This window comes from Trachemys scripta, chromosome 7 (assembly GCF_013100865.1).
Source record: "Trachemys scripta elegans isolate TJP31775 chromosome 7, CAS_Tse_1.0, whole genome shotgun sequence".
Taxonomy (NCBI): domain Eukaryota; kingdom Metazoa; phylum Chordata; order Testudines; family Emydidae; genus Trachemys; species Trachemys scripta.
Genome location: NC_048304.1, coordinates 84,570,105 through 84,593,775, shown reverse-complemented (window position 1 = coordinate 84,593,775; position 23,671 = coordinate 84,570,105). Strand labels below are relative to the sequence as shown.

The 23,671-nt window shown below is 42.6% G+C and overlaps 2 protein-coding genes across 2 annotated transcripts in view; both read left to right on the top strand.

The window, feature by feature from the left end:
* SLC29A3 (solute carrier family 29 member 3) overlaps positions 1 to 21,737 on the top strand; it is a 29,358-nt gene extending 7,621 nt beyond the window's left edge. The window contains exons 3-6 of the mRNA XM_034775589.1: positions 10,763 to 10,845; positions 16,152 to 16,378; positions 18,124 to 18,286; positions 19,724 to 21,737. Coding sequence (XP_034631480.1) covers positions 10,763 to 10,845; positions 16,152 to 16,378; positions 18,124 to 18,286; positions 19,724 to 20,402 — 1,152 coding nt within the window. The 3' untranslated portion in view covers positions 20,403 to 21,737. The remainder of the gene's footprint in view (positions 1 to 10,762; positions 10,846 to 16,151; positions 16,379 to 18,123; positions 18,287 to 19,723) is intronic.
* The window catches only part of CDH23 (cadherin related 23), a 544,508-nt gene continuing 542,052 nt past the window's right edge, over positions 21,216 to 23,671 (top strand). The window contains exon 1 of the mRNA XM_034775586.1: positions 21,216 to 21,325. The gene's annotated coding sequence lies outside the window, so the exon portion shown is untranslated. The remainder of the gene's footprint in view (positions 21,326 to 23,671) is intronic.

Genomic DNA, 23,671 nt, shown 5'->3' with positions numbered 1-23,671 from the left:
GTAGAAGCTTTCCCTAGTCTGTGCCCCACCATAAGATCATATCTTTACCCCTGATTTGAAGGGACCACCCTTCTAGGGATGTGAGAGTAATGCAGTCACCATGTCCATCTGACCCCTGATCTCTCTGCCGATGAAAGAGCAGTTGCATTTTTTTCTGAAGTGGACTCTATCCACTAGGAAATGGATTGAAATCACCAACTTATTACCTAGGTCTCTAAATATCCCTAAATAGAGTCTGGTCATTCTTCCTTAGTGGGTTTTGGGAAGGGGAAATTGTATCAGTGCTTTTAAGATCCAGGCTACTTGCTTATCCAGTAGTCAGCTCAGTGCCATTCACAGCTTTTCCAATAGAGTTCTCTGCTGATGCCGCCTTGCCCCCTGAAGATGCTGATGCAATGATCTCTTGTGAAAGGCATTCTCATGGAGAGCAGGGATGGAAGGAGAAGCTGAGAGAGGAAGTAAAATCACCTTTGGCTTCTTTATAGGTATCAATTAATTGGAAATGTAAAGAAAGTAATTAGTCAGAATGAGGAAATAGCCTTATGTTTTCTTCTTCCTGAAAACTGTTACCCGGCACTTTTAAGGACTAGAGTATTCCTAATCGAAGGGCACTGCCCACTATTTAGCTTGAAGATCATGTTTTTTGTTTCGTACTTACTTTGTTCTTCATATGGGAAATATTGAGTTCCTTCCTCATTCCTGTGTATTCACTGGTGCAGAAATGAACCTGGTTTGGTTTTGTTTACTTCCTTGATGATGCACCAATATCAGAATTTATATTCTACATTGTGGGGTCAGAGGTTTTAGTTAGCTTGCTGCAGAAGCAGTGAGATGCTTAACGCCAGTGGGATTCACAAGAACATGAAAAAAACGAAAGTCAATTTGTATAATTTCTTTGCAGTGGAGAGATGGGTTTCCAAGCCTTCAGATCACAAAGTTGTGCTGCTTCATCACCATGTGATGGAAATTGAGTCCATTCAAAAATGAATTTTGGACTCATTCCACATTCTGCCCTTGTGGAACATGACACTGACTTTGAGAATTGTGATGAGAGTCAGCTCGTATGTCTTCATCCTCCAAATTAATTTCAGTATTTACGTCTATAATCTACATTACATTTCCAGAAAAGCAAACCCATTACTTAGTTTTATTCAGCCATTATAGTGAAATGACTTAACATGTTCATGCCAGAATATCAACATTTTTCTCCCTTTCATATTGTGAACCCATAGGTGCTTGGACACTGTGGGATTAGTGCTATAGATATGCCAATAAGTAAATAAATTAATGTTCAGTCATTTGCAACTGGCTTTCCTCAGATTCACCCCAGAATACTTTGCACTAGTCCTTGTAGCACTTCAGGAAATAGTGCAGCAATTTATGTGGCGTCTGAGAAGGACCAGTTGCAAAGAGGCTGAGCAAATCCATCTCAGCATATGCCTGTGCATAAGGAATGGGAGCAGGTTTGCCACTCACCAGTGATGGCTAGCAACCTCTTAGGTGTTACAACCTATGTACTGAGAAGTGGAGCTGAGCTTTGAAAATAGCAGAAAAGATTCCAACCAGTTCTCATGGAAATCTAGCTCTTGCCAGTTTGATTAATTTAATTTTGGTTTGAAGTCCTTGTGTGGTCATTGTTTCGGTTCCTAAAGCTCCTTAAATAACAAACTCTGGGGATCAGTGTGAAGTGCTATATCATGGTTTATTAGAAGCTCATGGGTGACTAACTCATTCATGTGGGTGAGGTTTCTATGGATATTTAAGCAAATAGAAATAACTAGGGTGTGATGGTTGCAATATAGTTGCTGACGGCTTGATATTTGCCCGGAAAGCCTTCCTCTCCGCTGCATTCAACCACGTCAGATGCAGGAGGGTCGAATTCAAACAAGGAAATGGATTTTCTTTTTGAATACTAGTGAGATTTTCAAAATCTCCTAAGTGAATTTGGAGCACAGATCCCCTTTATTCATATACCTAAATCATTTGCCCCCTTGAGAAGCAACTGGATTTGTGCTTCTTACTCACTTTTGAAAATCCCACTCTGAGTGAATTTTGACAGCTGTGAAAGGTGGTGGCTTGCCAGACCTGAAGGATGAAATCCTCTATCTACAGGCTAAATATAGCATAGTCGGCAGCAGTGCAGGCTTCCGGTATCCCACCTTGTGCTGTCCTCATGACTTGGAGGAGATATCTCTAGGAGTGGAAGGGGTAGTCCAGTCTCCGTGCCCATTTTATTCTTGTGTGTTTGCTGAGACTGTAAATGGTGGTTTGGTAAGGCAGATTTTGTGGTCTCAATCTAGTTCCATAGTCGTCAAGGGCTGGCAACCATATTTTGCACCAACCATCCTCAGATGGTAGTAGCCTTTGGTTACTACCAATCTACAGTCCTGGAGCCTTAAAATCCCACCTCTCTTGCAGGAAGGATGTGCCTTTTTACAACGGTCAGGGAGGAATCCCCCTTCTGGACATTTGGGCCAACATTTTCAAAACTTGGGTGCCTAAAGTTAGGCTGCTAAATTTGTATGTAGGCACCTAAACAAATGGGCTGATTTTCAAAAGCACCAAGAACCCAATGATTCCTGTAGTTGTCATTTGGGCATTGGTAAGAAAATCTTGGCCATTGAATTTTAAGGCACCAAGATTATGGGCTGGAGTCAAGCCTGTAACCTAAAGATAAAAGGCTCTGTTTGGAATTTAGTGTAAAATACGATTAATTACACTGACTTCCATCTGAGGATTTCAAAGTACTGTGGAAACCTAAATTAAGCTTTACAACATGCCTGAGAGAGAAGGAAGTATTGTTTTACAGGTGGAGGGACTACAGCACAGAGAGGTTACCTAATTTGCTCAGGAAGTCAGTGGGAAAGATGGGAGGAGAACCCAAGTTTCCTTGACTCCCAGTCTTGTGCTTTAGTCTGAGGACCATCATTGCTTTTTATTAGGATGCTCATTTCTGTATGTCATATTTGAAAGGAGTCTAGTTCTGGTCACTAGGGGCATGAATCCTCCTGTCAGGCAAGTGGCATGGTGTTGACTCCCTTGCAACAGGGTTTTCCAGTGTTGCCTGCTTTGGAGCTGATACTACCCAGGCTTTTGGGGTAGGAGTGGTGTGCTACCCCTGCAGAGTCATCAGAAGCACAACTCTGCTATTGAAAGATGAGTTTACAACTGCAAACTATTCTTGGCTCCAACCTGCTTGCTGCTGCTAATTTCATGCCCTGTGATCCAGGTAACGCTCTAGTGCCTTGAGCCGCCACCCTGGGCCTGAATTGCTTTTCTAGCTCAGCTGGAGCCAGCTGCCTCTGCTGCCGAGTTTAGGCTGTAGCTGAATAAAAACTACTTTGCAGAAGCATTTTGGCAGCACAGAGCAGTCTGCTGAAGCTAGTGACTAATTTGCTACTTTGGTGTTTTGTTTTGTTTTAAAGTCCCCAGTATGCTGTTTGAATAACATCACGCATATGCAGAGATCGCAGTATTGTGTTGGAAGATGCTGTAATTAATATTGGTCATCCTCTCCATTATAAACCTCAGTTCTCATAGATTTTAGAATGCTGGTGATTTAGTTCCTTCTGGGTTGATGTGAACTATATAGGAGATTGGAGAAAAGTCCCCTCCCTCCTTTTATAAATGTGATTGAAATCAGCCCAGCTGGCTGCTTGGCATTCTCATTTTGCTTTGAAGAGGAAAAAGCTTGTTTTGTGCTGCATACGTAGTCATTGCATCACAGAATAGAGAGGTGACAGCCCTCCCCCCGCCCCCCTGTTCTGGTGACACCATGACTGGAATATTGTATTGGGCTCTGCTGTAGACAAACTGAGTGAAGCTCAGAGAAGAGAAACATATATATGGCCCTAACCAGGAAACAGTAAGAACGAAATGTATACAGTGTAGCTGAACTAGGAAGCTGGGCAGGGGTGGAGGGACAGAATATAAATCTACAGATATGTGAAGAATATAAACACCAATGCTGGGGGACGGCTTATTTAAGAGGGACTAAGGGGTTATGAGTAGAAGCAATCATGACATTCAGAAAAGGAAAATATTAGGCTGAATTCTGGGGCATAGAAGATGGTAATTTCCCAACAGCAAAATGTAATAGTCTGGGAAATAGTCTTCTATGGAAAGTCATGGAAGATCCATCCCTGAAGATATTTAACACTAGGCTGGTCAGGGTACTAGCAAATGTTCTGTGAGGTGCCATCCTTGTCCTTGGAGCATGTAATGCTGTAGACCTATTTCTGTCTCTAGCATCTGTGATGCTATAGTATATTATGTTTTAAATTAACACAGTCAATGTTAATAACCCCTTAGATTATTCAAAGTGAAAAAATTTGAAGAATTCAATGCACAGTACTTGGTAGTGTTTGTACTCTGCTTTATACACTTTTTTGGCATGGAAGCTAGCAATCAAATTTCTTTTATATCAGGTTTTTAGGGCCTTGAACAGCAGGATCTGTGCTTAGTGTTGTGGAATAAAAATTTCAAAGCATCTAAGTCAATGGCAGTTAAGATCCTAAGTCACTTAGGCACTTTGAAAATTTTACAGTATGTGTAAAACAGATGAGCACTTCCCTACAGTGTTGAAATCCAGCTACTTTAATTGGATTTTCTAAAATGTGGAAACATTTCACTGGTCAAAAGTTTAATAAAGGCTTGTTTTCACAAAACTAAATATGAGAGCGATAGTTATGGTGACAGCATCCCTTTAAAAAAATCCACAAACAAGGCTAAATTTTAACAATTAAATTTACACTTTTCTTGTAATTGTACTCTCCTGTACCACATTCCATTTCCCACAGCTTTGTGTTTGGAGTCTGTTCATTCATACTACAGCTATAGTAGATTCATGTATTTGTGTCTTGCTCTCTGTGTGAAATCGTAAACAGTGATTATTAGATTCTTTGCTGCTTACAGTAAAACTCTTTATGGGAAAAAGTAAATGAATATGCACATAAATCGAGTAAAAGACTATGGTTCAAACTCTCAGAAATGAGGAACATTTCAGGTAAAGGGAAAATATGCCAAGTACCTTCTAATTCTTGGCCATAATATGGCACCATCTTTGTACATAGCTAACAAAGAATTATATAACCATTTCCACTTCCTGTATATACTTCTCCACATGATGACCTACACATAAGCCTTTCTATTAGCTGAGACAGCAAAGCTATCGAAATAAAACAATAATTCTGCACCCTAAAAAAGGGGGAAAGTAATGAGTGTTTTAACAGCATAATAACACATAAAATGAATTCAAATATAAAAACTGATCTGTGATGTTGGCACAAAAATCATTGCCTTCATTGTAGTCATTGCTTTCTGTGTCTCATTGATATTGTTGCCTGGTTTCACCTCTGTATGTCAGACTTGCAAATATTGACCTAAATGTCAGCCAAGTTACTCAGGGCATGTCTGCACCAAAAACTTAAGTCAACCTATATTAGGTCGACTTACAGCCACCACAGTAATTACTATTTGTGTTCACACTACCCTCCTTCGGTTGGTGGTGAGTGTCTTCACTAAGACCACTTCCACTGACCTAAGGGGGAATGTGTGGAGCCGAGAGTCCAGGCTGCCTCTGTGTAGTGTAGACCAGGGCTTAGATGATACATGAGCAAATACAGTAAAGGTACATTTGAGTCCAAGTCTTTGGCCCTTTCACATAGAGTGTGCGTGTCTGGTGTGTTCTACATGCCTTCTTTCTAGCTGCATATGCTTAGTGTTACAGGGTATGTCTTCTGCAGGGCCCAAATAACTGTGAGTGGAGAGTGAAGAAAAAGGTTTGATTAATCATTGCAAACTTTCAGTTTAGTTAATTAACAATAATGCTTTTGTATAGTACTTCCATATAAATGAATCTTCCAACACACCTGTGAGTCAAGTAAGCGTCATTATTCCCATTTGATAGGTGGAGAAACTGAGGCAAAGTGGTTAAAGGATTTGCTCAAGGCCAAAGAGAAAATAAACATCAGAGGATTAGAAACTCTGCAGATTGTGGCTACCAGTCATGTGCTCCAGACAAAAGGCCTCATTTACATCAGTGTTTGTGAAGGGAAGGAAGGTAGGTCCAATGGTTAGTCTAGGACTAAGGATACCCACTTAGCTTCTCTCTGCCTCAGTTCCCCATCTATAAAATAGGGCTAATAGCCCTTCCCTACTCACAGGGATGTCATGAGGATAAATACGTTAAAGATGGTGAGGTGTTATGGTACTTTGGCAATGGGGGCCACATATGTATCTGAGATAGATATCAGATTAGTTCTGAGCTGGGCATATGTGCTCTCCATGGAGGCCAATGTGAATAGGTGCAGTGCTGTTGAAGGAGACGATCTTTTGATAGATGGCAACCAACGTTCTTTTGGGGATGGAACCAAAGAGGTACATCTGTGATACACCGTAGTTTTGGGTGAAGACTCTTCTTAAACAGCTAAGGTTTTAAGGAATCCTAATAAAAGGCATCCACTGCTATTAGGAGAAGGGGGAGAAGGAATGGAAAGTTGAAATTAATTGGAGTCTTCTGTCTGTTTCTACATACTCTTCGTTCTGCCTTGAGAATTCTTGCAGTGGAAGTTCAAAGGTCTCCAATTAAAAGCTTCATTTTCTTTCCTAGTCACCTTCTCCTTGCCTGTCTGTTTGTCTCTCTCTCTCTGGCAAATAATACAATCCCAGATTAATAGCTGCTAATTCTCATGGATGTGGAAATATACTAGACTATAGACAATGCTAGCCTGAAACACGAAGTGACCTCTGGCAGCCCAGCATATAATAACAGCTCTGTAAATTGCTCCATAACATAGCTTTGTAGTGTTAGCAGGGAAATTGGGGTGGGAGGAAAGTACTTATTGACCAGGGTTGGATAAAATCAATGATTTAAAAAAAAATACAGATTTTTAATTTAAATTTTATTTTTTAAATAAACCTATTTAAAATTAAATTTGAAGTGATGAAAACCTATGTTAAGCCTATGATCTATTAAAATCATTTATATTAAAAACAAAAAATAATATTAAGCAGTGTTATATTTGCTATCAAGTTTTAAAGAAAATCACAGCACTGAAGTAGTGGAAGTCACTGGCTAAGCACCTGGAACCAGAGTTTGTTGAAGTGCTAAACCAGCTTTGGACAGCAATAGCCTCTTCTATAAGTGCAGAGAGAATAATTTCTTCATTTCAGTATATACAACTAGTTCAGTTCAGTGACTAATTCTTTTTAAGTTAAGAAACCAATTGGACGTTGAAAAAGCAGGAAAGCTTGTTTTCCTCTTCCAATCTATGAATTAAAAACTAGGTGTGAAAGGATGAGATCTACTTGTTTTAAAATCTTGGAGGACATGGTAACCAGAAACAATCAGTTCACTTCGCTAACTACAGACAATACTTTCTTTGTTTAATAAATCAATTCGTTTTAAATGCACAACATGTTTTAGTAAACTTTCTGATGCACTTTTTTCTGATGTATCCCCCACATTTAAGGTAGTTTTATTGAACTAGTAAAACAATTAAAATACTGTTTTTGTGAAGTTTAATTGAATTTAAATTTCTATCCAAATCGAGATTAGGTGACTACTTTTTTACTGTGTTTTGTCACAGTCACTAAGAAGTGCATCATTCACCATTGTCTAACATGATAAAAATATAAAAATTAAGTATCTGAATAAATGTATGTTAAGCGCTATATTTTTTTTTTAAGTAACTGTGTATAGCTATAGTATATGGTCCTGTTTTAGCAAAAAAACACAACCCACCACATGGGGTGTAAAGGCTATATTTATTTGCAAATCAACATTTTTAATAAGCAACAAAGAGTCCTGTGGCACCTTATAGACTAACAGACGTATTGGAGCATAAGCTTTCGTGGGTGAATACCCACTTCGTCAGACGCACCTGTTGCTTATGCTTATGCTCCAATACGTCTGTTAGTCTATAAGGTGCCACAGGACTCTTAGTCTGGATCTGTAAAAAGCAACAAACATGGCTACCCCTCTGATACATGACACCATGTTTTAATGGTTCCCAGCTAATGAGAAGTAAGCTATAGGAAAATAACTAAAAGTACCAGTACAAAATATGATTAAAATCAATTTTTTAAATCAAGGTTTCTTGCTTGGTGATTTTAAACATTAGTGATTTAAAGCACTGCAATTTAAATCAATCCACCCTTTCCTCGTCAGTCCCATTTATGCTCCTGGCCATGGGATTGGAGGGCCTGACAAATCGCTACCTGATTGTCTGCATATACACAAGCTTTCCACACAAATACAGAGGTGCTCTAAATCACTAAGACCTCTTAATGAGATGTCCTTGCAGGCTGCTCAGTCAATTAGTCATTCCATTTGCAGTGCAGGAACATATGGGATTTCCCATACTGGATCAGACCAGTGGTCCATCTAATCCAGTGTCCTGTTCCTGCTGCAGGGGGAGGGTATAGGAAACTATGTACTAGGCAGATATGGGATTAATTGCCCAGGAAAACCTTTAATTTGCTCCTAACCCTCTGTAGTTAGAGGTTGGTTTAAGCCCTGAAGTTTGAGGGGTTATAGCTCTTCCACAACTTTTGTTTGTTTTTATGCTGGATATTATTGTTAGTCACATAAATGTCTAATCTTTTTCTGAATCCTGCTAAACTCTTGGCCTTAGTAGCATTGTGTGGCAATGAGTTCCACAGCTTCACTGTGTATGTATGTCATATAAACAAGTATTTTATTTTTTCAGTTTTGAATTTGCCATCTTTCAGTTTCATTAAATGTCCCTTTGCTCTTGAGTTATGAGACCAGGTAAAAGAAAGTTTCCAATCTGCCTTCACCATCTAATTTATAAAATGCTTTGGAGCATGTGCTATGATGGAGAGAGAAATGTATTTGGCAGTTAAATGTCATGCCATATTGTACGTAATAGAGAGGACAACTATGTTCTGAGTGAACTTTCTTGGGCAGTATATAGTGACAAAGTTGGGGTGGGGGAACACACCACAACAGCCATTGCTTGGCCCACCAGGGCTTGGAATGCAGAGTCTAGCCTGGTTAATGCACTAGAAGTCAGTGATCATTTGAGCCATTCTGGAATCAGCCACTCTGTCTTAAAGAATATGAATATATTTAGTTGCTTGTGCTGTTTCAGCCATTGATTAAACCCTTGTTAGATTAGGGCGGGGGTCGGCAATCTTTCAGAAGTGGTGTGCAGAGTCTTCATTTATTCACTCTAATTTAAGGTTTCGTGTGCCAGTAATACATTTTAACGTTTTTAGAAGGTCTCTTTCTATAAGTCTATAATATATAACTAAACTATTGTTGTATGTAAAGTAAATAAGGTTTTTAAAATGTTTAAGAAGCTTCATTTAAAATTAAATGAAAATGCAGAGCCCCCCTGGACCGGTGGCCAGGACCCGGGCAGTGTGAGTGCCACTGAAAATCAGCTCACGTGCCGCCTTCGGCACGCGTGCCATAGGTTGCCTACCCCTGGATTAGGGGGACCTGACCTGTTGTTTCACTTCCCCAGATGCACATACTTACTGTACCCTGCCAGGGTTGAACAAATCACCGTACTACACACATCCCAGAGGGATAATGTGATAATTGAGAGGGGGGATAGCTCCCTTTTGTGGACACCCAGCCAGCTAGTTGGCTATGGAATCCCTCTTGGTGGTTGTTCTCTACTTGCTTTACCTGTAAAGGGTTAACAAGCTCACAGGTAAAAGGAAAGGAGTGGGCACCTGACCAAAAGAGCCAATGAGAGGGCTAGGACTTCTTAAAATTGGGAAAAAACTTCCCTTTGTCTGTCTGTCTGTTGTTCTCAGGGAAAGAGGGGAACAGGGAGCAGTTATGCTATGAGAAGCTTTAAGCCAGATATGAAGATCATCAGATCATATCTAGAACTACTTTTAACAACCCAAATATGTAAGCAGATCAGGAATGTTTAGAAAGACACAATTAGGTTTATTTCTTATGGCTAGTGGACTCTTCTGTGCTAACCCCAGATGGTTTTGTTTGCTTCTAAACTTTAAGTTGAACCCCCAAGAAAGCTATTTTGGGTGCTTAATTTTTGGAATTGTTCTTTTAAAAATCTAGCAAAAGCCTAAGTTCCAGATATATTTTCTTTCTTTTTGTTTTTAATAAAATTTACCTTTTTTAAGAACAGGATTGGATTTTTGTGTCCTAGGAGGCTTGTGCATATGCTGTTTAATTAACTGGGGTCAACAGCTAATTTCCTTTCTTTTCTTTCTCAGCTCTTCCCGGTTGTGTGTGTGTGAGAGAGAGAGAGGGAGAGAGAGGGCTTGAGGGTACCGCACAGGAAGGAATTCCCAAGTGTGCCTTCCTGGGTTCCAAGGGGTTTGCATTTGGGTGGTGGCAGCATCTACCCATCCAAGATCAGAGAGAAACTGTAACCTTGGGAGTTTAATACAAGCCTGGAGTGGCCATAATTAATTTTTTGAATCCTTGCAGGCCCCCACTTTCTGCACTTGAAGTGCCAGAGTGGGGAATCAGCCTTGACAGATACTAATGCAGTAAATATTTTAGTAGCTCATACTATTTATGGTAGCCAACACAGTAACGAGCTGGAAGATTAAGACAAGTGCATTAGAAATAAGTTTGGTAAATTGCAGCTCAGTCTGTAGGCCCCCAGGCATTATGATGGTATGGCAGCTCAGAGCTTTGTCTTGGTGTTCTTGATTTGTTCGCTGCTACTTGTATAAGAGGTTTCTGAGGTAGTGTGTAGCTAGATTTGTTTCTGATTTTGGTTTTAAATGCCTTTGTTGCTTTTTGCAGGACTACTTTGAAAGTTACATTTCCATTGCCTCAACTGTGCCTTCAGTGCTCTGCCTGATTGGAAACTTTGTGCTAGTCAACAGGTAAGTGCAGTTACATCTCCAGTCCAGGATGCATTAAGCACCACCATTTCCAGGCTTGCCTGCTCCCTCTGCAGTCCAATCACTCCACCCTTTTCTCTAGTTTTTAGTGCTAGCACAGCAGTGGGCTTGAAGTCAAGCTGAAACATCTAAGGGGGAACTACATTTAACCAGAAAAAAATGTTAGCTAAACTGCTTAGGAAAGAGACTCACTCTGCTGTTCTGTCGCCACAGCAAAGCCCACTCAAGACACCTCTTAAGTATTAGACAAGGCACAGATACATTTCTGTGCACAAACTCATGTATATGTTCTCTTGTGTGATGTTATTTTTTCAGAGAAATAACAGCCCACTGTAGAAAAAGGTCAAATACAGTATTAAGTTCCTTGTTACATTTCCCTGTGAAATCTGTGTTCTGAATGCTACTGTAGTTTATAACATAGTACAGGTCCCTGGAATCAGTGATTCTTCTTTGAATGATGGTCCCTATATGTATTTGTGGTGGGGTGACGACTCACCGGCGTGGCGTCTCCTGCTGGTCGTCTTGGGAATTACTCTTTCCAGCCCAGAGCGCCCTCTGCAGGCTGGTGGCTCGCCCGCCACTGGCCCCCCGTGTCCCTCCCAGACCCCGGTACCTCTCTACTTCAGGGTTCTGCCCCCAGCAGCAACCCACTGTCTCTGGGTCTCCCCTCCCAGGGGAACCTCCAACCCTCTAGCCCCACCTTGCCTCAGTGGCTACTGCCAATCATCATCTAGCCCCCACTCACTAGGGTGGACTGCAGTCTGTAAACCACTCATCATCGGCAGGGAGGTTAGGACCTGCTGTCTTTGCCTATCTCTGGGCTGCCTCTCTGCAGCCCCAGTACCCTTTCATAGGCCTTCACCAAGGCCTGCAGCCTGGGGTTTTATCAGGCTGGAGCTCGCCATCTCCCTCTGTCCTTTCCCAGCCCTGCTCCACCTCAGGCACCCATCTCAGCTCCCAAGCATCCAGGTCCTTCTCTCTCAGAAGCTAGAGAAAGAGTGTCCTTTTTGAGCTCATGGCTCACAGCCCTTTTATAGGGCCAGTTGTGGCCTGATTGGGGCGTGACCCCAGCTGTGGCTGTTTCCCCAATGAGTCTAGCTTTCCCTGCTGTAGTCCTCTCCAGGGCTGCTTTATCCCCTTCAGGCAGAAGCGGGGTGACCACCCTGCTACACACCCTCCCCCTTAAGAATGTGCAGGGGGGATCCCTGTTGCCCCAGTGCCCCTCGCAACTGGGCTCGCAGGGAATCCTTCTCCTGCTGCGGGCTCTCCACTATGTGGAGCCACCTGCTTCCCTCTATAACAGTCTGGGTCCCCACCATAGCCCTCTCAGCTCCCACGTGGGTTCCCCTCTCTGAGATCCCACCGTAGCCCTCCTGGATTCCGTGTGGGTTCCCTGGTTTATCTGGGGCCTCTCTGCCCCCAACAGTTCCTGGTTTGGGCCCCCTGCCTTCCCTGTCCCTCCAGCCTGGTCAGGCTCAGACTGGGCCCCTTTGTCAGTGCTCCCCCTTTCTCTTAGGGGGCAGTGCCTTTTTAAATGGCCCTTGGTATGGCAGTGGAAGCACCTCTTGTGCCTTCCCTTGGCCACGGCCTTCCCACTGTCTGTTTCAGGCTTAACCCTTCCCTCAGGGCTAGCCTGAGCCTGGCAAGTCCCCTGAGGGCACCCCCTCCTTGTGTGCCCGGGCTCTTTACAGGCCCAACATGTTCGAGGGCCCCCCTGTTACCCTCACAGGGAGTGCGCCTTCAATTTCTTCCTTGTCCAGGTGGGGTCCCCAGTAGGAGCACTCCTGTTGGTAGTGTCCCAGTCGCCCACAGGCGAAACAGTCTTTAGGCCCTGGCACCAGCCTCCAGCCGCAGGTGCCTGGCCCCCAATGAGATCTATGTGCCCTGCCCCACAGCAGCTGAATCAGTCCCGCTTGCTGCTCGGCGAGCCGGACCACACAGACTCTCCAGTACCAGTCCATCTTCACCACCTTCACGTTTTCCCTCTCAGATCTGGGCAATAGTCCCACAGTCCCTGCCCTGCCCTTTGTATCAGGGGTGGACTGGGTGCCCACATGCTCCACCACGTGTGGCGGGGCGCCGACTCACCAGTGTGGCACCTCCTCTGCAGGCCGGTGGCTCGCCTCACCTCACCTTCAGGCAGAAGCGGGGTGATCACCCTACTACAGTATTCCAAATGTGGGGTGCGCATGCACACCATGCACCGGAGCCAGAAGGCTTTCTTAGCAGTGCCCTTTGATCCGCACATGTGCCGTGCATCCCCTTGTGCTCCCACCCCACGATATAATAGGCTGTGTGGGTCGATGCCTCTCCAGTCCTTCTTACCGCCACATGGCCTGAGTCAGAACCCTTGTTCTTTCGCGCGCTTAGTTTTTACTAAATCTGTGTTCTGAATGCTACTCTAGTTTATAACTAGGGCCCCACCAAATTCATGGTCCATTCTGGTCAATTTCACAGCCATAGGATTTGAAAATTAGTCAATTTCACATTTGCAGATGTTTACAGCTGAAATTTCACAGTTTTGTAACCATGGGGGTCCTGACCGAAAAGAAGTTCTGGGGAGGTTGCAAAACTGTTGTAAGGGGGTTGTGGGATTGCTACCCTCACTTCAGACCCGCCTCAGCAGGGCCGGCTCCAGACACCAGGCAACCAAGCACATGCTTGGGGCGGCACCTGATAAGGGGCGGCCAATCTTGGGGTGGCGGGGGGGCAGCACGGCTCGGCGCGGTGCGGCGCAGAATTCCGCGGGGGGGGTGGGGAGCTGCTTGGGGCAGCAAAAAAGTTAGAGCCGGCCCTGCGCCTCAGGGTACCTTTCCCTGTTGCAGGAAGCTCCGCCTTGTTCCCATTGACCAGTTTACCCCCTGCCAAGAGAATCTGAGACACAGGGCAAAGGTTTCCCCACCCACTAGGAGAAAATCTTTTAGAGGGAACTATAGCGCTGTACTTGTCTTGATTCCCTGTTGACTGGCAACTATAGTTCTATTTTCTGTACCTACGGTGTTTGCCTGTGTGCCAGTCCCTTTTATCTGCCTTATTCTGTGAGTTCTAATCACTGAAGAAAGAATGGAAATTAGTCTGAAGATGAGCCATATCAGTGCACAATGGCAGGAGGTGAGTATGTGTGTGTACAGTACCTACTTCATATTGAGTAGGTACTTTAATGTTCACCGTTAATACCATAGTAATTATTAGCCAAGTGATAAATTCCTAAAATAGGTGCTCAGTTGTTACCTATTTTAGCATGTTGCATGCAAACAGGGGAAAGGGAAAGAAAGCAAAGGAGAACTTCAGAAAATAGCTCTTGTTTTTCTTGCATATCATTCAGACTGCTAATGTATCCATTTCACTAAACTATTATGTATTTAATGCATTACATTTAAATGTAGCATCTATCTCCTGCATATCACAGATTCTTCTGACTGGTGCATCTATAATCAATAAGTGTTTTATTATGTTAAATTTTCAACATCATAAATACTCATGAGGCAGATTAACATTATGAAGAATTCTGAGCAAATCGGTTCCCTGTGGTTCAAATATTATGCAGCATGTCTGGCTAGCATATGCTCCACCTTCAGTATAACAGCATCTTTGAGAGCTAACCATTATTGCTGTTTTAAAGTAGTGGCACTGTCTGTGGATACCAACACATATGAGATCATGAAAGTTTTTCTTGTACATCATTTGGGAGAGAACAACAAAACCAGGTAGTGCTGACTCCTTGTGGGTGCGTGAATACACTTGTATTCATATCCGTGCTCCTGTTTGACCAGATATAATTATTTGTGTTTTAATTGCTTTTCAAAAAGGTGTTCCATGCACACAAGGCATATTTGTCCGGAGTCCTTCATCCTCCTAAAAATGGGCCAGTCAGACTACAGTATTTGTCGTTTGGGTAACTATAAGGCATGATGCACCATATTGTGGTCCCTGGGAGACCTGCCTAGGAGAATAAGGTTTAGTACAGGAGACCTTGTATCTGAGGATGAAAGGAATATATTTCAACACTTCATCTCTAGATCTTGATTGCTAGCTTAGCTTTTCTTTTTCTTCCTTTTTCCTTCATCCCACCTCTGCCCTGAAGGTGAGCTGATAAAGTCTTGTGTGTCTATAATAAGTAACTTTCCTGTTCAGGCAACTAATTATCTTGTAGTGACAAGCATATGATTGCTTTCACCCAGCCTGCCGTATTCCCCAAGCAGACTTTGTTGCTGCTGCGTGTTGCTCTTCTGAGGGGAATATCTCCTGTTTCTGCTAGAAATAGATATTTACAGCTTGGTTGGGTTTATAGACTTATTGAGTTGAATAAGCACTGATGGAAGATGTGGAAGTCATCAACTTGATATCTAAACACTTTAAAATAATTACTTTTTATTTCTCCCCTTTTTCTTGGACCTTCCCACCCCAGAGGAATTAGTTCATAGCAACTTCTACACTAGCTTCATTTCTCTAGGCACCTGGCTTCCTTTGTGCTCTTGTATTATCTCCCAGTTGGCTGACACATCAGCAGCCTGCCTTAGCCAGAGTATGCATTTCTAGGCTGTCGTTTGTGCTTCCAAAACAACTCCATTGTCAGTTCCCAAGTTCCCATGTTGTGGTGTGGCATCTTGAGTGTGTGCTCTAAAAAGTGGGACAGGGTGACAGCTACACACTTGTACGCTGCATTTTGACAGCAGTCAGTACTACTAGCACATGGCACTTCTTGGCTACCTTTAAAGCAAAGGTCCTTAGCTTGAGTTGTGAAAATTACTTAGTTTGTAGAGTACTTTGCATTTCTGTACCCTTTTCCACCCAAGAGTTTCAAAGTTACAAAATGATAGCCATTATTGTATTTGTCTGGAAACTTTTCAGTGACTAGGGTTTTTAAAAATGAAATATGTAGAATAGAGTAGATTGTGCCAGCCTGTAGGCATTTGAAGGTGAGTCACATGTAAGGAGAGGCAGTATGGTCTAATGCATAGGGCACTATACTGGGAGCCAGGAGACCTGGGTTCTTCTGCCAATTTGCTAACTTGGGGCAAATCACTTCACCTCCCCCAGCTCTGTTTCCACTCCCCTTCCCCATAGTCTGTGTGTTTAAATTGTGAGCGCCTCAGAAACTGTCTCTTACTATGTGTGTATACAGTGCCTAGCACAATCGGACCCTGATCTCAGCTGGGGCATCTAGGCACTACTGTAATAGAAGTTATGAATAATAGATTTCTGTGACTAAAATAGATAGTGGGGGGATAGATAGTGGAGGGGGTCTCATTTTTAAAAAACCCCAAACCATTGCATTTCTTCTCTAGGGTATCTGCCAGCATCCGCATTCTGTCCTCCTTGGCTGTCATGCTGGCTGTCTTCGTGGTGATCACTGTGCTGGTGAAAATGGACACATCCACATGGACACAGCGTTTTTTTGTCATAACCATAGTTTGTGTGGTTATAGTCAGCAGTGCCTCGACCATCTTCTCTAGCAGCATCTTTGGCCTGACAGGCTGTTTCCCCATGAAGAATTCGCAGGCGTTGATTTCAGGTTAATTTCTCTCTGATATTCAAAATGGAATCGGTGGCAGTAAGTAAATAATTAGCTTTTTCAATGGAAAACTACCCACTCACTGAGAAACAGACTGACGAGAGCTTAGAAACTGCTTAGAATCACGGGGTTTAGTTTTGTGACCCGTGCTTTCGGTTCTGTAGCACATGCTCCATCTTGGTGGAGGTTTTGCTGCATCTTGCATTTAGACGTGATAATGAGGTCTGCATGTTGGCTGAAGTAACATGACCTTTCCTTTATTTAAAAAAAATAATAATCTGTAGACTGAGATAAAGGGAAGTTCCCAAGGAAGAAAAACAGCCAGTCATGTGAGTTGACTCTCTAGTTTCTGTAAATGTTTTGTAGACTGCCGTACTTCACTGTCTAAAATAGTATTTGTTCTCTCAAAAGAGACAAGGAGAATACCAGATCCTTGGTATCCATATCCTGTAGGTGAATTTCCCCTAAACAATGTGAGACAAAGGACCACAGAGTTGATTTTTCTATAGGGGGAAGAACATTCTTTAGTTCCACATTTGTTTATATCTCAGGAAATATTAAACTTCGCATTGTCTCTCTTTTTATATTCCACATTTATGCTCATTTCCATAACTGATGAGGGACACGCTGAGAGTCATGAGTGATGAGGTCCCTGGAGGTTTGGCTGTTGTTGATACCTACCCTGCAGTGCATTTAGAATGTTAAGAGAGAGATGAGGGGGAAGAAATCAAGACAGTGACTTCAGAAATACTTCCTTGGGCCAAGGCAGGAATGTTTTAATGATTTTTTTTTTCCCTGGTGAGGGAAATTAGCTTGTCTCAGATGTGGCTGTTCCTGTTGTAAAAAATGTGTATGTGGTATTGGCAACTTGATTTGCATTTTGGGAGGTAAAAGAGAGAGACTATCAAACTCCCAATTTTAGAAAACCAAGCTTGGGTTTCTGATCCAGTAACTAACACTCTACCCTCTGAAACTAGGCATAGGAAATCCACATTAAAGCCCAGCACACCAGACCCACCTGGCCCCCACAATGTAATGTATTTGTGTACCCTTGCTGGAGGGGGGAGACGGATGGATGAAAAGCGGAGCTCCCATTTCACTACACAATTGGTACACAGTAGGGGTTGTGATCCAATAAATAACTGATTTGAGACCTACATAGAAGTAGAGGCAATACCAAACATGCAGATGGGCTTTCCCTTTCGAGGCTGCTGGGGTAACTAGATGATCCAACGTGGTAATGCACTGGCTTTTCACCTCTGGAGGCCGAGACTACAGTGAGGCTTGGGTCAGACGAAATGAGTTTAGAGGTTTCCAGCTAGCCAAATATTTGGGAGTTTTGGGATGTAGAAAAACCACCATACAGCTTGCAGCGATTGGCTGCCTTGTATCGAGAGACCTGGCGCTGGAATTCAAGCCGTGTTCATCGGTTAGGATTAAAGTGCATTGGCTAAGTTGTGTGTGAGCACTTGCACAGCACTTGCCAGCTGTGTGTATGGCTCTGGCCAATACTATCAATGGCTCTGTTCCAAGAGCACTGAAGTTTGCCTATACATTTCAGTTAAAAATGGTTTCTGAAATTCCTAGGTGCAGGCCTCTTACCTTCATCTCTCTAATTCCTGCCCTCTATTTCAGCTTTGAAGCTGCTGTCTACCCAAGTGTCTGGGCCTGGCTGATCCAGTATAAGCTGGGCATTATTACATGCTGCTTTGACACTGAATTCTTGCTTTTTCTCCCCCATGTAGGTCAGGCCATGGGAGGCACAGTCAGTGCTGTGGCATCGGTGGTGGACCTGGCAGCAGCAGCTGATGTTACAGACAGCGCCTTGGCCTACTTCCTGACAGCAGATGTCTTCATCATTGTCTGCATTGTGGTATACCTGATTCTTCCCAAGTTGGAATACTCCAGGTAAAGCCTGTCAAGCCACCAGGCCATTGACTATGCAAATACCCTAAGCACGGTTCACCTGATATAGACTTTGGATGTGGTGAATATGCCTCAGGTGCAGGTAGAGAGGTATTTTTCTCCCTAATAAGAGCTACAAAGTACATGATTGTAGTATGTTGAGGTGTGAAAAGCCAGCGATAAGAACAGCAGTGCAAATGGGGTAGCTGGGGACCTACTTTCTCTTTCATTGTGTAGTGTAAAGGGTCAGGAAAATCATAGTCTTATGTGATGCCCATTTCTCCTGCCATTCGGCAGTCTTGCCTTGTATGTTATTTGCTCACATGCTTGTCTGATTGTTGCAAGAATCCCCCTTCTCTCCTACCCTGCTCGGAGGGCCATGCAACACACCCTGTGCATTGCAGTCCTGCTGCTTGTGTTCAGTTCCTTTGCTGGGTCTCTTTCATATGATCTTCCTGATTTGACAGAAACCACAAACAGAAACTGGAGGATTTGCAACTTGTCTTGAGTTTCTGAAAAGCTACTTTTGTGAGGAAGAGGGGGAGGGGAATGACTGAAACCACATAAGCAGCTCTAGAACTGCTTAATCAGAAGTAGTTAAACTAACTCTTATTCAGATTAACCCCTGAAACATACAGATAACAACCAAACAGGTCCCCTGGTTCATGCAGTAACCAGTGGGACATACCAGTATTTTGGACTCCTCAACATCTGGATTCTCCAAGCCTGATTGGTTTTGAAATGTCTGTCGAGCCCTCCTGTGAATAGCTGGGCATCTCTGTGCATGAGAGGCATTTCTTGTTTAATTATGACACATTCAGGTTGGGAGAAGGGAGTTGGAAAGTCTATGGGATTTGAGTAAATTCCATAGGAAGCACTAGTTAGAGTGCATTTGTGGTGATGTAGGTAGGTTCATGTGGGAGCAGGAGATAATGTTTTTGTTTTGTTCACAGCCCTCTTTTATTGTACAGTGAAGAGCACAGGAAACAAGTATTTTGTACACTCCCCCATGATACGATTGACATGTGCCCATATTGTGTAGGGAGTGGGATCTTGGCAAGGAAGAGGAATGTGATCTTATGTGTCTATTAAATTCTAAGGTCATTGAAGTAGTCTGTATGTGTAGCCCTTTATTAAAATAAAATCCACTGACAGTAACTGTGGGGATTGCCACTGCTTGTGCTGAATTTCTGTTCTCCGTTTCCCTGTTGACAAGGTTTTAGGGAGTTTGCAGACATCAACGTTCTCTCTGGATTCTGGGCTGGGGCGGGGATCAGTTTCTAATGAGGTGGGCAGTACAAGCTATATAATCTAAATATTGAATTCCTTATTTGTTGGGTGCCAGCAAATTTTCCTGCACAGCCAAATTCTGTTCTCATTGCAGCTGTCCATCTTGATTTCATTGGGTTGTTGACAGTTTTCCTTCCTCTCTCCTTTCAGGTATTACATGAAAAGCCACAAGGGTAGCACACACCCAGCTGGTGTATTGCCTAGCAGTTATTTAGAGGGAGTGGATGAGTCAAAAGGCATTACCACCAGCTCATTTCCAGCCAAAGCGACCAGTGACCAAAATATCCCACCCCTACGTCCTATCCTGAAGAAGACCGCTGTCCTGGGCTTCTGTGTCTTCTATGTCTTTTTCATCTCTATCATCATATTTCCTTCCATCTCCTCCAGCATAGAATCTGTCAACAAGGACTCGGGGAGCTTATGGACCAATAAGTACTTCATCCCCCTCACCAGTTTCCTTTTGTACAATTTTGCTGACTGGTGTGGACGGCAAATCACCGCCTGGATCCAGGCCCCTGGCCCAAAGAGCAAACTGCTCCCTGCTCTGGTCCTCCTAAGGACTTTGTCACTACCCCTGTTCATGTTATGTAACTATCAGCCTCGGAGCCATATCAAAATGGTAATCTTCAACAAAGATGTCTACCCAGCTGTCTTCATTGTGCTCTTAGGACTCAGCAATGGTTACCTGGGTACCTTAGCTATCATCTATGGCCCCAAGATCTTGCCAAAAGAGTTGGCAGAGGCAACAGGGGTGGTGATGACATTTTACCTGACGTTAGGATTGGCGTTGGGATCTGCCTGCTCAATTCTTTTGGTCCATCTAATATAGAAGAGAGGTGGGAGGGTGAGGGTGTTACCAGCATCTTGGGCAGCACCAGATTGAGGCCACCAGCAGTTGGCTGAAGAACCCGCTCCTTTCCCCAGGGAATCTATGAAGTTACATTCCTGAACCTCTGATCCTGATCAGGTGTAGTGGGGCTCGGAAATCAAGCTCCTGAAAAGCAGGTGGGCAGGAAAGTTGAGGGAAAGCAGCGGAGTTACTTGCTGAACCTGAAAGTCAGGTGAAATGCATCCCTCATTAAGAAGCTCATAAAAGGAGTGCCTAGCTAATATGGGGAGAAACAAAGCATCTGCAGAGATTCTCTAGGCTCAAAAAGGAGCTTGATATGTACCCTATTCATCGCTGTCACCGTGTCTGTTATCATTTTGGTCTTATATTAACTATTTGTTGGCTTCCCAAGCAAGAAGGCTGACTAAACTGGTTCAAGTTACTACTAACGGTAGAGGTGAACTAATAATGAGTTTTGTAAAAGAACACAAACAAATAAACAAGCGCTCCCTCCCCCCCATGGTTTGTGGGAAGTTCCCACAGACTGTCAAAGGGGGTTAGTCCAGAATGCCAGTTGTGATGGTGTGAAAGCTTCATCTCCCGGAACAACTCATTAGGTCCAGTGGATGTGCACCAAATGTTGCTCTTTTCCTTCCACCCACAGTTATGCCTTCTTTCATATATCTACTGAACCCAACATTGCAAGACCTAACATTTTCAGATGCTTCAGTAAGCCCCACTATTTTCTGCAGGACAATTTAAAAGGACACTCTTGGAGGATTTGTAATTGTTTTATTACTGAATTAATGCTGTGGGACCTTGAAAATGAAAATGAAATCTATTTCCCTGTGGAATACTTCCCTCGTATGATGTACATAAACACTGCTTTGTTATTTAGGATTGCTTATTACAGCTGACATTGGGTAAGTGTATAAATTTTAATGCTGTTTGTATGTGTATGATGTGGAACGAAGCAGTGAAGTGTTATTCTTGGGGAAAAAACACAGCAAAGTACAATACTTGGATTTTATACACTTTTTCTAAGACAACGAAAAACTGTGAATATTGGGCATAACTTCCTAACAATGAGGTCTATCAGACTGTGGAATAGTTTCCTTAGGGATAGAGTGGAAACACCACTGCCTGCGTCATTCCAAATTAGACTGGGCAAAGCATTGATAGGGGGATGTCCTAGATCTCCTCACTCTTAACTGCATATACTATTGGAGAGTGGGGTAATACTTTGTGCTTTACTAGACTTGACAACAGCCCTTTTCTGTGACTAGCATAGTAGAATGATTAGCGGCTTAATTGTGTGTTTTTTTTTTGTTTTTTTTTTTTTTTTTTTTTTTAACTTCCTGTGCTGCTCTTTTTACCTAAATCTTTGAACTGGTTCATGTTGTGGCAACTTTCACAAATTCAAGTGAATGGACACTAATGTTTTTTCTCAAACCTACCAAATGGTGACCAATTAAATCTTAAACTGAAAAGGATCCAGTAATAATAAATTTTGCTGATATTTTTAAAAGTTCTACGATGTGTGTTGAGAGGAGGAAATTTTATTAAAAAAAAAGATTTATTAGAGGGAGCGCTTTATTATGTTTACTAAATTCACTGTATGAAAAACATTGAGACCCCAGTTAATTCAAGTGGACTGGCTGTGAAGGAAGGGAAAGATTACACTGATGATCTGGCATTAGATAAATTTGGCCTATACTGTTATCAGAATAAGGAGATGTTATAAAGCAAAAAGATTGTCTCCAAATGGGATGGCTTTTTAAATTTATCTATGAAATTTAGATGAAGCACAAACTAAACTAAATCTGTTTCTGATTATATTTTTACTCTAAAATTGGATGGATATATGCTGTAAAAGGAGATTGAGTAGCAGCCTAATTTTATAATTTGTCATTACAATTGAATGCCTCTGGAGAAAATAACCATGGAAAATGTTTCCGTCCCAGGATTTGATGTCTCAAGGAATTGAAAGAGGAATATCAAACCTTTTGCTTCTAGGTAACTGTTTCAAATTCACCCTCAGCTGGTAACTTCTTTAGATTTTAGTCTCTCCTTTGAGTTCCTAATGTGCCAGCGGTCATGTGCCAAAAAACTGCCACCACAACTAGTTCTCATGATAGAGATGCTATGGGATGAATAACCTTGGGAGTTAGAACTCGCCTAGAGTTAGTGCCGGTAAGTCATAAGATTTGTCAGGGTGGCGTGGCCGCATGCCATGCTGCTGCCAATGCAGGACCATTTCTGTGATGGTTATTTAAAGGCTTTCAGGCTTTGGTGTGGATAGTTAAGAATTAAAACTTGAAAGATATATTTAGTTTTTTTACTATTTAACACTCGACAGAATATTAATTGGAAAGTAATGTGGCCTAGTTGCTGAAGCCAGTGCCCTGTGTTCTGGAGTCTCTTCCTTTTTTGTGGTCTGTGTGGGCAGTAACAGTAGATGATAAGGTTTTAAAAATTGAAGTTCAGTTTTGATAGCTAAGAGTTTCACAAAGTGTCTACCCACTGCTGGCTTTCATTACTTTATATAGAGAATAATACATGGCTAGCATATAACCTACCATGATTGACAGCAGTTATTGAGACTGAACTAAGTGTTTTTTCAGTATTTAGTCTGGGATCATGGGTAACACACAGTTCAGCTTTACAGGTAATTTTAAAACATAAAATCCAGACATGAGTGGAAAATTTACAGGGCATGTGATGCAGAAGGAGAAGCTTTACAGAATGTGACTTTGCATGGCATAGGCTTTAAAAAACTGAAATGAATACTGTCATTTCACTAGGAACTAATCCTTTGGCCTTCATTGCGTGGAAATATAGTACAGCCTGGCCAAGGCTGATACATGTTTAGATTCTAAAGGGTAGCTAAATGACTAGATGGTACAGTTTAAATGCACTTCTACCACTGACAACCATTCTGCAGAAGCCCAAGGCGCAAGTATGTGTGTAATATTGTTTTAAACCAAAATAGGACTTGGTTCATACTGGTGCTTGTCACCTCTGCAATGTTGTGAAGATTTAGGAGCCTTTGTGTGGTGTAGCAGGGTACTGCACTAGTCTCTCATCACTGGAGAGCTGAACTCAAATTCACTTTAACAGATAAAGGCATAAAGGTGACATTTGTGGTCGTAACTATTTCCCACTAACATTTTTGCCTATATCACATAAGCCCTGTGCAATATCGGATAATTTTCATTCTCTTTGCAGAAAAAAAACTGAGCCTGGAATAGAACTGTGTTGGGAAATAT